Raw genomic sequence first — 17,010 nt, forward strand, 5'->3', positions numbered from 1 at the left:
ATTGTATTTCAAATTGGAAACCCTGGGAAATTCTAATAAATAATCATTCCAAAGTAAAATAAAAATCCAGAGGGAAAACATCAAATCTTGAATCTACATTTCCATTAACTGGAGCCTGTATTGTAATTTCCTAGTCTTCACAGGCTTAGCCTCTACCATCTGTACCTCCACTCTTACACCTGAAGCACTAACATGTTCCACAACACATCTGCAACTCTGATTGCTGGATCACCTAGAATACTGGCATTTCCTAGTCTGCTGTTTCAACTACAGTTTAGACTTCATCTTCCCAGCTCATTTCAACAACTTCTTAGTGTCTGTTCTAGCTATATTTATGTCAACTTGACATACATTGGTGTTATCTGAACCAAGGAACTTCAGCTGTGAAAATGATGTTTAGGATCCAACTGTAGGAAATCTTAAATAATGCGGGAGGCCTAAGACCATTGAGAGTGGTGCCATCCCTGGGCTCTAGAGGTCTTAGATTATATAACAAAGCCGACTAACCAAGGCATGATAAGCTAGACAGCAAGAAGAACTGCCATGGCTTCTGCATCAGCTTCTGTCTTTAGGTTCTTCTCTTGTTTGACTTCCTGTCTTGACTTCCTTCAATGATGAGCAGTGATGTCGAAATGAAAGCAAATTTGTTTTTGATCACAGTATTTCCTCAATTTGTTTGTATCTCCCCAATTTGTTTTTGATCACAGTATTTCCTCACCACAGTAGAAATCCCAAAACAGTACCTTTCTATAGAGATTCCAATTGAGCCATGGGGCCTAGCCTCATCTGTTTTCTCTATAACTCATTAAACTTGCTTCTTTATGTTCAAACCAAGTATCATGTATGTGGATTAGGTTATCAAGTTCTCTTGTCAGCTCAAGATGTTCCCTGGTACCTGTCGCTGCATTAGCTTCTGGTTGCTGAAAAAAATGAGGCGCATGGCTACTGCCCAGTGCAGAACACCAGACTTCTCTTTAATGATGCTAATCTCCTGAACAGCTACAAATACTCTGTTGGCTTCACTCTGCTTCCCCGAACTTTCAGCTTGTCTTAAGACACTTCCATCCTCAAAACTCATAAGTCCTTAATCTTTACATTCCCCTTCATTCAAATGCTTAGAACAAGGCAAAGCAAAGCTAGATTCCTGGTCAAACTACCACAAATCATCCCTTGCCCAATGCCAGAAACAGATTGTTTTCCTTTCTGAAAGCTCATATGCCATGTTGTAACTGCCTGGCATTCCCTAGGCATTCTTCTTGGAGGTTCTCCGAGAACAGCAATTTAAACCCTGCTTATAGAATTCAATGACTTCTCTAGACCAAATTTCCAAAGATTTCAGCATTCTTTCCCCCAATCAGTTTTAACATATTAAACTCTTTTTTATTTTGGGTTATCATAACCAAAATTCTACATTGTACTAATTTATTTTCTTAATGAAGCTTCCATAACATAGTTATGCTTTCAGAGACTTCCATGGTTATGATGAAATGCCATGACAAAGAGCATCTTAATAAAAGAGTTTACTTGGCTCACAACTCCAGGTTATATCCATTTGTGCAAGCAAGTCAAGAAAGGACCCTTAAAGCAACTGGTCAGAAAATATCCACAGTCAAGTGCACTACCTCTACTCCATCTTCTCTTCTCTACTTACTTATCTTTCTCTCAAACATCTAATTTCTAAACTTTTCTATTTACAGATCCCCTTATTAATTTCTTATTACTTCTACTTAATCTTATCTTTGCATTCATCTTCACTCAAGTTCTTTGATCATGGGCAGAATAAAGCCACATTCCTGGTCAAAATATGACATACATCTCTTCTTGTCCAATTCCACACACAGTTCCTTGTCCCCAGTGAACCATCCTAAGTCAGGTCTTAACTGTCCACACACCTCTAGCATATGTATATGCTTTCTTCTCCTTCAAGCTTTGACTAGAAAAGCAATTTAAACTCTGCTTTTATCATTCAACAACTTTTCTATGTTACATCTTCTTTGTCCAAGCTGGTATTTTAAAATGACATCAACTCTTACTTATAATAGAAATTACATATTTATATCTTCTAGTAATCACAAATTTAATAATTTCAACGTTGCTAGTATAATCAATTGTTTCTATACTTCACTTAAAATTTAATCTTAACATTACGAAGAAATTTAAAATGTCATTTGGCAAACTAAGAAGCTTTAATATTGTATTGAAGATATACAGCTATATACATAAAATACATGGTCTGAGTTCATAATTAAAGTCTTGCTATTTAAAGAAACAATAGCTATCACTGTCTCTGCCTTTTTTTTTATAATTTGACAACTGTCCAAAAATTAGTCTATATACCTTTTTCAATTTGATGATTCCTTCTTGTGTATCTTCATCTGTGACAATGTCAAACAAATTTCCCCCATCTCCTGGGACAATGTTGTATTCAATTTCTGCATTTTTTCCAAAATCAGGATCTACTGCTCTTATTCTTCCAATTGCTGAGCCAACAGGGGAAGACTCAGGAACTTTCAGATGGAAGATGCCTGATAAAAGATACATAATTTGCAAAGGCAAAGAAATCAGTGAAGTACATAATAAGACTACCCTGCTTTAAAATATAAATAGTAAATCAAACTTAGGACTTTGCAATATAAAATGACAGGTAATTTATTGACAGTTTAAAGGCTATTAATGTATGGAATTACCTCACTATTTACTTCAGAATGGCTTGATGTAGAATTATAATTGAGAAAAAGAACTAATACACCATAATAAATCACAACTACTTTAAGAAAAATTCCTATACCAATTCTATTTAAGTGGATTAAATATTACATACAATTTTACAAGCATTCCAAATCAATATCATAAGAGAAATCAATACAATGCAAATAATATAGGATGCAAAACTTACAAAAGCATAAATACATAACTATATAGATAAATAGATTACTGGAGTATACATTAAAGTACTTATATAATTTTAATGGGTTAAGTTTCTCTTTTCAGCAGTAATAAATGCAAGCAAATCTATTTTTTAATGATGATCTATATAGGCTCAATATTCTAATTCATAGTCATGTTAAATAGAGAATACCACATGTGATTTGAAGGTGTTTTAATATGTATTAATTGACACCATAAAAATACTTTTATTTATTATTGAGATCAATATATAAATGTAATACCCTATTACTTTTGGTATTAAAAATAAAAAGAAAAATTATTAATTCTACCACCAGGTGGAGCACTAATATTACTGCAAAATTGATAATGAAACAAATATTGTAAAACCTACAAAATGTTGTGTGTGACTATGAAAAATTGTGCTGCAAATACAATTTTGGCAAATTAAAAATTTTGGATTTTTAAATAATAGTATGCCACCAATAAAGCATAATACATATATTACTGAGATTCTGTGCATTGCCTCTAAACCTCTATTAGTATTTTAGCCTTTGTTCTTTTCAAGTCACAGTAACAAAAGGACAAGAATTGAAGGATAAAATAAAACATAAAAGTTGAAGTCTTAATTATGTTCCTGACATTCCAATTTAAAATTACATTAATAGACTTCGCACAGACCTCTTCCATGAATGAAACTCTTACTGTTACAAATTTCATTTAGAGTTTCTATTTTCATCAGAGAACACTATGCTAGGAACAATATCAGCATGCTTATTGTATGATGATTCATACATTTTGTAAATTCTACATTAAAACGTATGAATGAGCATGGCAAAATTTCAGTTTCTTTTTCTTTTTATTCCTTTGTTAGTGTAAGAAATATAAGTTCTTTGAGCTTCAAAAATTGCTAATTTCTGGGTCAAGAAATCTACACTTTGCCTTTTTAAAATGTTTGTACCCAGTAGACATTTCTACAATGGAATATATATTTGGTTTCCTATGTTCAAACATCCTCCCAGGGTAAAATATATCTCTATGGTACACATTATTATTTATCTCTAGTTAAACAGAACTTTTATTGTTAAAGATTTATTTATTTTTATATATTGAAATACACTGACGCCATCGTCAGGCACACCAGAAGATGGCACTGGATCCCTTTAGAGATGGTTGTGAGCAACCATGTGGTTGGGAATTTAACTCAGGACCTCTGAAAGAGCATCCATTGCTCTTAACTGCTGAGCCATTTCCCCAGCTCCCCACCCCCACCCCAGAACTTTTAAGGACATTGTAAATAAAGGCAAGTAGGTAAAATAAAACAATCACATAATAGACAGTTGACAAGTTTTATTGTTTTACATGTGTCTTTGTAGTATAAAAGTAGATATTCAAGTACAATCAATGTTTTGTATCCAAAAGTGTGTAAAGGATGTCTACCAAGTTTTGCCAACTATTTTCTGAAAGAAAATGAGGACATGAAGGTAAGTAGGTATGATTGAAGACAAGGCTTCATGTTAAACATCTGGATGGTTCCAGACTGAGCCCAGACATGAGAGGAGAGATTGATTGCCAGAAAAATAGAGAAAAGGGCATGGGCTTGTAATAAGGTTGTAAGTATACCAAGAGCAGAGCCAAGGACCAAGAGGCTAAGAAAGCACTTAGTCAAAATATCTGAGTGTATAATGGAACAGAAACTGCTGAAGTGAAGGGAAACCAATTCTCTGAGTTTAGTGTAGAGTCTGGGATGAGAAGTGCGGAGAGATTCACAGGTTTTAACTGATGCTGGGAGAGTTGAGCAGCAATAGGTTAATATGTTAAATAGGCACCACAGTCATTTGTCCTGAGGTTCCTCTGAGACTCTATGGAGAAAAAAAATCTTTCTTAATTTATATATTACACCAAAATTCTACTGAGAAATGCTTGAGATATCAGCAAGTACAAGTTACTTAAATTTTTCATCAATGTGTCAAGAAGTATAAGACCGTACATATTTAAGATATACTAAACTCAGAGATACAACACAAGGCAAAATGTAAAGTCCAGAGTATTGATTAATTTTTCTTACTTTTATTTTTAATATCAAATAGGAACATTAATCAGTCTAAGATTTAAATCATGTTCCTCTCTGAATAATTGTAATTGAGATAAATAATCTGAAGATTCACAAAATCCTTTGAACTGAAGGATGAGCATGTACTGCGACTGCATGGCGCATCAGTAATATTGCCAACAGTCTTCAGGATTTGCCGATAAGACAAAGAAATGGAAGTCTGTGCTGAACAACCCACTATAAATCCTCTGCTGTTCAGATATAGAAAATTTATTGCTAAATGCACCAAGTGAATGGCTGACAGTCAATCTGAGAGCAACGTGGAGCTGTGGCATGTACTGGATTTCATTAGTGACAGTGAGTACCAGTGAGGGCACCCTGGGAGTGTGTCTGCTGGAGGGCAGGGCAATGTCCTGATGAGACTTTGAAAATAAAAGACTGTAATTCATAGGCAGTGGAGTATTTCTGCTTATACTTTCCCATCCACACATGTAGAGTAACTTCATTCTAGAAAAGCCAAAATTAATTTTTAAAGTAACTATACAGGGAATTGATAGTCTGAAGGGATTATATGTAAGGGATTATAGTTAATGAAGGTAAATTGTCATAATTAAGACATTTCACTGTATGTGAGGGATGTGGACATTTTAAATTTTGAAAGGTAATCTAGAGGTCATCAGGAAATTAAGACTATTGATGAAATGGCTTCCTTTAGAAGGCAATATGCTGAGATATGAATTTCCTGTTTTATAGAAGACTATTTTATGAAGCCAATAACAGCAAACATGAAGACAGCTATTCTTTGTAGAAATCTATTAATATAAGCTATGGTGTCACAGCAGCTTTTTCTGAAGATTGTTCACATTGGTATGTCCAAAATTCAATTATTATCTTGTGGCACTGGAAAATTTGTGATGAATTGGAATAGTTTCACTTTTCATCAATGATTGACTTCATACTATGCCCTCAGTAGCACACTTCAGAATTAAGAAATAATTGAAGTAAAGCATTGGCTTGTGCACTCCATGTCCCCGCACTGAGCTTTTAGTAACGATAAAACACAAAAGTGCAGGACAGTGTTTTTTTCTGATCTTAGCATATCAGGCATATATTTTTTAGTTAGAATGCACCTACATTCATTAAGACAAGTATATTACAAAAAATACTGCATCTGATGATAAAGTCTTTTGTACATGGGAGAAGTCAGTGAGAGTGTGCATTTGTCATGTCAAGTTGTTTAGGTTTCATCCATTTATTTCCAATGACTTGGCATTTTATCATTGCTTGAATCTCAACAGCAATAAAGCTGAGGTCATTTCAATTAATTTAAAATTCTGAAGCAATGTACAACTGTGCCAAACTAGATCAGCATGACATACAGCATAATTACAGGGCCATCATTCCAAGTCACCTTATTTTGATGTGTATGAAGCATCTGAATGGTGTAACTCTACAATACAGGCTAAGAAATGAAAGCAGGTACAGGAGGTTGTTCTCCAAGTCAATCAAATATATACATACATTTTAATCAGATATACACATTATACTTAACAAAATCACCATTTCCCTGAGAAGCAGAGAAAATTGTATGAAGAAGATTATGTGGAATTTTAGTGATTGATTCTGTAATTTCTTCCAGACAATGCTCTGTTATTTCCACTGCAATAAACATAGCTGCTAGCTATAAGTTAATTCACATTCTTTCAGTGACTATGCCATCTGAAAAATTATAGTTTGATTATATTTGTATTATTACAACTGAGTCTGTATGGGAGGGAAAGATGTTAGACTCAATGACCACCCAAAACTAAAGCTTCCTTTCATTATTTTCTTCAAGAAAACTATCAGGTATAAACAAAGAAAATGATATATATGTTGAAATATATTCTTATCTAATTAAATAAAATTATAATATTATTAATTGCATAGGTACTTGATTCTTAAATCTTTTAGAAGAAAGTGAACAGGTGAATTATAAAACACCATAACTTTTTGCAAAATGAGTAACTGAATAATTTCCATATTCTTTCCAAAACATGACAGATTTATAAAAAAAAAAAAAAATACCATTTCAAAGTTCAACTGTACTTAGAATTTAGCCCTCCTTGCACTAACAATCTGAAGCTCTCCTGGACAATATAAATCACAAGAAGATGCTAAGAAGGAGAATTATGTGTCTGAGACTAAGCGAAGTGATTGTCTAGCACAGAAAAGGCTTTAATTTTGGTCCCCAGTCATTAAAATTGAACAAAATTCAAGCAAATAAAACTAAAATATGAGAATATTGGCAAAACTAGAAGCTTAAAATATTTCATTTAAGATTGATCGAAAACAATTTTTTGGTATCAAAAACAAGTAATTATATTTGAGTTTGATAGTAGATGATACATAGCTAAGGAACATTTGATTAAGTGATTGAATTTTGACATTGCTCCATTGATAACCCTCCATTGTCTCAGAGACTTGCTATTTAATGGTATATACAAATAAAGTAGCTTTTATCCTGTTCTATTTTTGTTACTATTTAGGCAAAAATGACTGCAAGCTCTAGGAAACACCTACAGAGATATGGAATTAAGAATTGTTGGGAGAGTAATAAAAAGTCAGGTTTACCTAACATGAATATATTTATGGAGAATTATCTGATTTCTTTATTGTTATACATAAATACATATTGGGGACATTTATGACCTCAGAGCATACATAATTAATCAGCTTCATTCTGTGGATCTAAAATGACATGAATGTTCAAACAAAGGTTGACAGTGCAATTCAAGTTTTATATTATGTAGACTGTTGGTGTGAGCTGAGTCATTGGGGCATTGGTCCTGTGTGATCAGTGAGTGGAATGCATTCCAGAATAAGCCAGATGACAAGGTGATATGATCATAGTTTCCTGCCTCACATGCTTTGTGGCCTGTCAAATCTGATACCCCTGCATATTTGTGACTCCATGGAATCCTTTATGTTCCTTTGATTCCCAACTAAACCACAGGGCTTTCATACAAATATCATATTATCTAGAAACCTACATATTCTCCCATGCCCTTGTAATTTGCAATACCATGACAATTTGAACAAAACCAACCTTAGATAATCATGACTCTCCAAAAAGGAAGAATGATTAGCAGAGAAATTTTCAGAGAGCTACCCTCATATATGCTATATAATTTGATTACTAATGTTAAATCCGCTATCAATATAGCTTAAAAATACAGAGCTTTACAAAGATAACTAGTTGTCAATTCTCAGTGATTTCTATTCTATACTATTAGAATAGATTTTTCTATTCTTTTCTAAACAAATATTCTTTCAAAACATTTTCCCTCATTAATTTTAGGAATTCATCAGCTGGTGAGCTCGAGAAGATTTCAAAGGAAAACACATAGCACCCTAGTTTCAACTTCCCAACACTTCAAATGCTATCATGTTAGTGATCAAATCTTCCTTTAGTGTCCTGTCACTCTTTCAGGGTTTTCTTAAGGACCCTAAGCTTTGTTTTTCCTTGGATAAAATCAATGCTGAAATAAAACATTATCTCTAGCATAACTGACTATAATTTAATTGTAATCATCTCTAATACCCTCTTTACTTTTATTAATTACAAATGTTCTTTACATCTTATTAATTAGTACCCAATCTGTATTAAAATTAAACCTTTTCTTCCCATCTGCAAGCCAACCAGCAGGTGAGAAATTAAACTGGAAAAATTTGGCAATCTTTTTTTCTGTCAAGCATTTTTTTTTTATCATCTTCTTGCCAGGAGTATTTCTGCTCTCCTGCGTGACAGCAAAAATGCAGGATTGACTATACAGCTTGCATTTTTTACAGCTGATTTTTCCTATTTTCATGGGCCCTCTCCTCCAGCCTTAACACCATGGTTTTTCCTCCATGCAAACAGTACAATGCCCTCAGCATGTAGACACCTCACTGGTCCCCTCAGATCCAGATCTGATTTTAGGAAGATTGCTCTGTCAGATTTTTAACCTGACTTGGCTTTATTTGCCTTCTGTAGACACATTCTTTACTTTCCTGTTGTCATCTAATTAGTTTTCCTAATAAAGTATGTTCCTTCCCCTCTCATTTCTTTCCCAGGACATTTTAAGTTTCCTAACCACTAGGCAGATATTGTTTCAGAAAAAAACATGATTGTCTAAAAAACAAATATATTGGATATTATTATTAGCTCTGGGCCAGTAGAAAGCTCTGCTTACCAACCTTAGTGAGGGAAAGGCAATTACTGACTACCTTTCTGACTTGAAATGCTGCTTTACTCTCTCCAAAGAATTCCTCTGGACAAAAAAATTTTCTCCACTCATCACTCTATAAAGTAGTGTTTTAATAAACATACAATACCAGGTTTGACTGAGGGGTCCAAGATATAAAAACAAGCTGTCATTTTTATTATAATTTCTGAAATTTCATCTGACCATGAAATATACATTTCAATCTAGTATCATTGAGCTATCCAATTTGATTTTTCATTATATTTTTATTGTTCTAAGCTCTTTTATTATAATATTAGTTAATATTATCATCATTTCTGCTTCTAATAATTAAATATTAGAAACTTTTAAACACTGTAATATATGTTAATAGACATATCTTCAAATTCTTCTCCACTGAGTTTATGACAGGAAGACTCAGGATACTCATATGTGATCATGTTGGGAATGATAAAATTGTTTTCCATCTCCTAAATCAGGTTCCATTTCTTACACATTTCTCTTTCCCTTTCCAATAACATTAATTTTATATTTTCACTGTTACATATCCATACTCACCCTGCTGTTTAAACATACTGTTGTATTTTTTAATGTATTCAAATTGTCCATTAGCTGCTAATGAAAATTATTACTTGTGCTTTTCCTTGTACCACATCAGAAGCATATGTCAGGAATATCTCTGATAATCTATAGCTATGGTTTCTCTCGACTTGAACATCTCTCCCTTGTTAAATTCTTTAATATCAAAGAAATATTAAGCAAGGATTTGTTCAGTTTATATGAGTATGTGGGTGTTCTGTTGTTTTTGTTGTTGAAGTCCAGCCTTAGTCCATGGTGATCTGATTGAATGCATGGGATTATTTCAATCTTCTTGTATCTGTTGAGGCTTGTTTTGTGTCTGATTATATTGTCAGCATTAGAGAGGGTACTATAAGGTGCTGAGAAGGAGGTATTTTGTTGTTGTTGTTTTAGGGTGAAATATTCTAAAGATATCTGTTAAATCTATTTGGTTCATAACCTCTATTACTTTCACTGTGTCTCCGTTTAGTTTCTGTTTCTGGGACCTGTTCATCAGTGAGAGTGGAGTGTTGAAGTCTCCCACTATTATTGTGTGTGGTTCAGTGTATGTTTTGGGCTTTAGTAATGTTTCTTTTACAAATGTGAGTACCCTTGGATTTGGAGTCTATATGTTCTGGATTGAGAGTTCATCTTGGTGGATTTTTCCTCTGATGAATATTAAATCTCTTTCTTCATCTCATTTGATAACTTTTGGTTCAAAGCCTATATTATTGGATATTAGAATGGCTATTCAAGCTTGTTTCTTGAGATCATCTGCTTGAAAAAAAAGTTTTTCAAGCCTTTTATTCTAAAGTAATGTTTGTCTATAATACTAATGTGTATTATCTGTATGCAGCAAAATACTGGGTTCTGTTTATTTACCCTGTCCATTAGCCTATTTCTTTTTATTTTAGAATTGAGTCCATTGATGTTGAGAGATATTAAAGACCAATGAATCTTGGTTCTTACTATTTTTGTTGTTGGAGGTAATATTATGTTTGTGTGAATCTCTTCTTATGGGTTTGCTGTGAGATGATTATTTTCTTGGGTTTTTTAGGTGCAGCTTTGCTCCTTCTGTTAGAGGTTTTCTTCTAGTATCCTCTGTAGGGTTGGATTAGTAGAGAGATATTGTTTAAATTGGTTTTGTCATGAAATATCTTAGGTTTTCTCCATTTATTGGGAGTTTTGCTGGCTGTAGTAGCCTGGGCTGGCATTTGTGTTGTCTTAGGGTCTGGATGACATTTCTCCAGAATCTTCTGGGTTTTAGAGTCTCTGTTGAGAAGTTTGGTGTGATTCTGATAGGTGTGCCTTTGTATGTTACTTGGCCTATTTCTCTGACCACTTTTTTTTCTCTGACCCCTTTTAATATTCTTCTTTTGTTCTGCATATTTAGTGTTTGATTATTTTGTAACAGGAGGATTTTCTTTTCTGATCCACTTGATTTGGTATTCTGTAGGTTTCTTGTATGTTTATAGCCATCTCTTTCTTTGTATTAGGAAAGTTTTCTTCTGTGATATTCTTGAAGATGTTTTCTGGCACCTTGAATTGAAAATCTTTACTTTCTTCTATCCCTATTATTCTTTGGTTTGGTTTTTTCATTGTGTCCTGAATTTCCAGGATGTTTTAGGTTAGGAGCTTTTTGCACTTCATATTTTCTTTGACTTCTGTGTTAATATATTCTATGGCATTTTCAACATTTGAGATTCTCTCTTCCATTAACTCAATTCTCTTGGCTATACTTGCATCTGTAACTCTTGATCTCTTCCCGAGGTTTTCCATCTCCGGGATTGCCTACATTTGTGATTTCTTTATTGTTTCTATTTCCATTTTTAGTTCTTGGACCATTTAGTTCAATTCCTTCACCTGTTTGATTGAATTTTCCTGTATTTCTTTAAGGGATTTATATGTTTCTCTTTAAGGGCTTCTACTTATTTATGTGTATTCTCTAGTATTTATTTAAGGGAATTAGTTATTTATGTTGTCCTTAAAATCCTATATCATCCTCATGAGATGGAATTTTAGGTCAGATTCTTGATTTTCAGGCATGTTAGGGTATCCAGGGCTTGCTGTTGTGAGAGAACTGGGTTGTGATGGTACCAAGAGGCATTGTTTTCTATTGCCTCTGTTCTTCTGCTTGCTTCTTGTCATCTGATTATGTCTGGTGTTAACTGGCCTTGCTCTCTCTGACTGTGGTGTGTTTCTCCCTGTAGCAAAGTGGAACTCTGTGAGCTGGGTTAGAGTAGGCCTTCTGGGAGGCAATCAGCTCTGTCTCTGGTTAATGTGGCCTCTGGTATCCATGGACATGGCAGATCCTCTGTGACCCTAGTTCCAGAGACATGAAGGGGAGGGAAAAGTAGTGGGGTGAAGAATCAGGTATGAGGGGAGATAGGAGAGAAGTCCAGAGGGCCAGGAAAATGAATAGAAATATGTAAAAATGTGAGATGGGTAACAAAGGGAATCACTAGTAAGTCCCAGATGGCAGGAATACAAGAGGTTTCCAGGTCCCATTGGGAATGACATTAAATGAAATGCCCAAAAGCAGGGAGATAGAGCCTGAAGAGACCACCTCCAGTAGATAGATATGTTCCCCCAGTTGAGGGACGGGGCCTCCAACCCATCTCAAAATTTTTAACCCAGAATTGTTCCTGTCTAAAGGAAAAGCAAAGACAAAACTGGAGCAGAGACTGAAGGAAAAGTCATCCAGAGACCACCCCACCTTGTGATCCATCCCATCTGCCAACAACAAACCCAGACACTATTACTGTTTTCAAGACATGATTGCAAACGAATAGTGTGGTATGGTTACCAGGCTATGAGAGCCTATGATATGTTTTACAAGCACCTGACTAACAAAGATGCAAATACTCATAGCCAACAATTGGACTGAGCCTGGGACCCCCAATGGAAGATTTAGGGGAAGGACTGAAGGAACTGAAGGGGTTGCAACCCCATAGGAAGAACAATCATATCAACTAACTGAATCCCTCAGAACTTTGAGGACTATAAAACATGGTATGGTCCATGATTTCTGTTACATATGTAGCAGATGACTGCCTTATATCATTTTAGTGGGAGGGGAGGCGTTTGGTCCTGTGGAGGCTTGATGCCCCAGAAAAGAGGATTCTAGAGGGGTGATGCAGGAGTGGTTGGGCAGGTTGGTGGTGGAGGACCTTCTTAGATGCAAAGGGGAGGGGAATGGGGTGCCAGTTTTTGGAGGAGAGACAGGGAAGGGGAGCACCATTTGAAATGTAAACATATAAAATGATTAATTAAAAAATGATTAACTAAAAGAGGCATGGTGTATGTATACTATGTGGGATGATTAGAAAAACAGTCAACAGCACAGTAATAAGTATGAAGTTATTTTAGTCTAACTGTTCTCAGCTTGCAGGAATCATTCGAATAAACTATGAACAACATGACTATCATGTCTTGGAAACATGGACTCAGACTGCATTTAACCTGTCCTGTGCTGAAATAATTTACTGTATTCCCTTATTTTTCTAACTTTATTCTTAATATTTATTATACTTTAACTCTACTCTTTGAGATTTATATTTAAAAATCATTATCCTTTTAAATAACATCCCAGGAAATTCCACACAATCTCAATCTAGACATATCTAGACTTAGCTTTGAAACACTCTACAGCCTCCACACTGCCTCCCAACTGCCAGTTCAAAATCCTGCAGTCCTTTTTCCAGAGCTCAAATCAATCTACTGCTTTCCAGCAAGTTTCATAGACATTACTGCTGAGGATTAAAAAGTGCCAACTTCTCTGTGTTACTGATGTAGTCTGCTAACTTGATTTTGTTATTCATTTTCTCTTCAGAGAACATGTCTTTGCCACAACTCAATGACAATAGAGGAGAGTTAACTCATGTCACTCACAGCTAAATTTTTCATTTGTTATTCGACCATAGAGGTAACTTGGAAAGAAAGAAATGTATGAACCTCTTACACAAACTGTGTGTCAACATGAAGGAAAGGAAGATTTTTTTAAAATACTAGTTACTGTTGAAGTAGATCGTATGCTTGTAGCAATCAATTTTGTAGCTGTTTGATTTTTTTTGTGTGCTTTAAGCATTTTATTATTGTTAGCTAATTTTATCCTTACATTAGGACTGTGAGACAGACACTACTATAATAATTCACTGTTATTCATGTCCTAGTAAATGTTTAACAACCACACTGCAGTAGGTAGGGGGAACAGGCCTAGGCAATGATTTTAATTTTACATCCATTTCTGTCATGAAAGGATTCCAACCATGGACTTTTATAAGCAGACTTTGTGATGCATTTGAACATAGGTCTAAAAGATATGCACAATTGGCTTTGATGATTGGATTGGCCTAAGTGGCAGTCTAAAAATTAAGAAATCCAGGTATAGTGGTGTAAAGGAATGCAGCAGTGAAGGAGCATGTTTGATCTACTTCTAGATTAAGTATTATTTTCCCACATCACTTGATCCCAATTTTTGTTAGTTATTCATAATACATGAATAACTAAAAAATTTTGACTTTAGCACCACTGCAGTGCAAAAATTCTAATATAAGGGTCTTGTTAAGTTAGTTGTGTGCTGTCTCTTTTAAAACCTTGAACAAGTTCGAATAAAATATCTTGGGTACAATTATTAGAAAACACTACATGATTCCAAAAAGAATAGACCTCTCACTGAAAGTAGATTCAATTTCTGGTAACCAAGAAAAGAGTGGAATTGATTGTACTTTCTTTTTTTCATTTCTCTTTCCTTTCATTGCATATAGATAATTAACATTGTATTAAATTTACATTTATAGTGAACAGAAGAACAATTAAAAAGATATCTATATTTTTGGAGAACAGTAGTCTTTCAAAGACACTTATAAGAATGTAGCATTAGAAATATCAAATAAACCAACACCAAAGATCTATAGAGCATAGCTCACTTATATCACTTAATTAGTGCCAACAGGATTCAAGTTCTACAAACTATGCATACTTAATATATGTGATTTGTAACATCTATTACTGTTACAAAGTACTAAACATAATGGAGACCTTGGCAAGAGGTCACAGCATCTCCAATACATCAATAACTTTCCATTGTTCATCAATTATACAAAATGTATTTAACATTCCCCAAAGTCTCTATTAAATATGTAAACATTTCATTTATTTGCCTTATATATGTTATCTCTTTCCCAGCTAACAACATGACATGACTAACAGGGCATGTTGGTGATTCTCAGGAATATGTACTAATACTGCAGCAAACATATATTAATATAACCACAATTTTCTTATAAATTATCAAAAAATTGAACACCTAATTAAACAATTTGCTAAGAAAACAAAGACTTTAAAATTTGTTTGGTTTATTTAATTTGACAAAAATTTAATTTCTCACAAATTGCCTTTTTGTGACATTATAGGGATAATTAAAAAGACAGAAAATTTAATATTTTTCCCATATTATATTTTAGCGACATTTTACCCCATATGAATTACTTAATAACCCCTTAAATGGTTTTAAATGGTCTAAATGATTTTCTTCTGCTATTGATATTACACGAATTTACTCCATATTTAATTTGGTGATTTCATAGAGATACTTTCATTAAAACTAAAATATAACATACACCTCCAGTTCTTTTCTGTAACAAACTATATTGCTTCTTCTATGTGAATGAATGCAAATATCTAATGCACATGAGAATATTCAGTTTTAAATTACTACCCTCGCCTAAATTGTTTTGGAACATCCCACTAGTCTTGTAGTTTTATTAGTCCATGTCTTAAATGGTTTTCTTCTGGTATTGATATTATGTGAAATTACTCCATATTTAATTTGCTGATTTCTTAGAGATATTTTCATTTCTTTCTTTTGGACTTTGCACTTCCAGGTTACCCATTATTCTATACATGACATTGTTTACATATCACTTTATATTTCTAAATTGTATGTTTTTTCTTACTACTAGGTCTTAGAATAATTATCCACAACTGATATTAAATCTTTGACTTTACAATCCACTAATATTTGCTTAATGTAAAAGTAGATGCTCTTGTACATTTATATCATGTACATATTTAAACCTAATATTTTATTGCAATTTTATGATTTCCTATTTTTGTTTTTGTTTTTTCGAGACAGGGTTTCTCTGTGTAGTTCTGGCTGTCCTAGAACTCACTCTGTAGACCAAGCTGCCCTCAAACTCAGAAATCCGCCTGCCTCTACCTCCCATGTACTGGGATTAAAGGTGTGCGCCATCACTGCCTGGTGATTTCCTATTGATTTAACAACAACAAAAAAAAACCCTCATTATACAGTAACAGCTTGAGAGGACAGATTAAAATTTTATTCTCTTTATATTGCCCAAAAAGAAATCACATCTGTTTTTTTTTTCATTTTAGCTAAATAAAACTTATGATCAAATTTCCTCATCTACTTCATCTCTTTGGCCAATTATAAATCAAAATTAAATATAGAATTATAAAGCATATTAAATAAATGATGGTGTTATGATGATTTTATTCTTGTATTTAAATATTGTCACTATTGTTAGAAAATTATTCATCAAAATTTTCAGACATTTTTATTTATTACTCTTCTTATCTCTTCAAAATTTCTATTCAGTTACCCTTGAACAAAAATTAAGTGAAGTTTATTGTCATTAATCTGATTAGGTTTATCTATCCCTTGGACCTTATTTACAGTTTCTATGTACTGCTTAGAAATGCTTCTTGGACTCTGTTATGTCTTTTGAAAACTTGATATTTTCAACATCTCCTGTTCCTATTTTCCTGAACACGTTGCATTAGCAGAAAAAAAACCCCTGTCATTCTCTTACTATAATAGATTCTTCTGTAATTTTCTTGTTACATAACCATTGGATCCAAAAGATTCCAATGTCTTTCACTATGCAACTAACATTTCTTTTGTCTCTGTTTTTACTCATATGAGGCAGAGACACTCTGACATTGTCTTCTTCTTCAAAATGTACCATATTATAAAAGTCATTGTTCTAACATATTGACACGTGTGTTCACCTTCCAGTAAAAGCAAATCCATCAATACATAAATGAATATTTCTATTTCATAATTGTGGCATTTTGTAAACACATTTTCCCTCCTGTGGCCATATGTTTAAATATAGAGCAAGCTGGCCCCTAAATATGCTATGCTTGGCATGAATTGAAGATTTTTAAAATACCCATCTATGTCCTTGAATTCTCTTCTTCAAATATTCAATACTTTAAAATCTTCTGTTACACACCAGAAAATTTCCACTCAATTTCTGATTT

At 33.7% G+C, this 17,010-nt stretch overlaps 1 protein-coding gene across 1 annotated transcript in view; it reads right to left on the minus strand.

The window, feature by feature from the left end:
- The window catches only part of Cdh12 (cadherin 12), a 1,002,120-nt gene that overhangs the window by 75,070 nt on the left and 910,040 nt on the right, over nucleotides 1-17,010 (minus strand). Inside the window, exon 8 of the mRNA XM_034523462.3 lies at nucleotides 2,338-2,525. Coding sequence (XP_034379353.1) covers nucleotides 2,338-2,525 — 188 coding nt within the window. The remainder of the gene's footprint in view (nucleotides 1-2,337; nucleotides 2,526-17,010) is intronic.

The sequence above is a fragment of the Arvicanthis niloticus genome, chromosome 19 (assembly GCF_011762505.2).
Source record: "Arvicanthis niloticus isolate mArvNil1 chromosome 19, mArvNil1.pat.X, whole genome shotgun sequence".
Lineage (NCBI taxonomy): Eukaryota > Metazoa > Chordata > Mammalia > Rodentia > Muridae > Arvicanthis > Arvicanthis niloticus.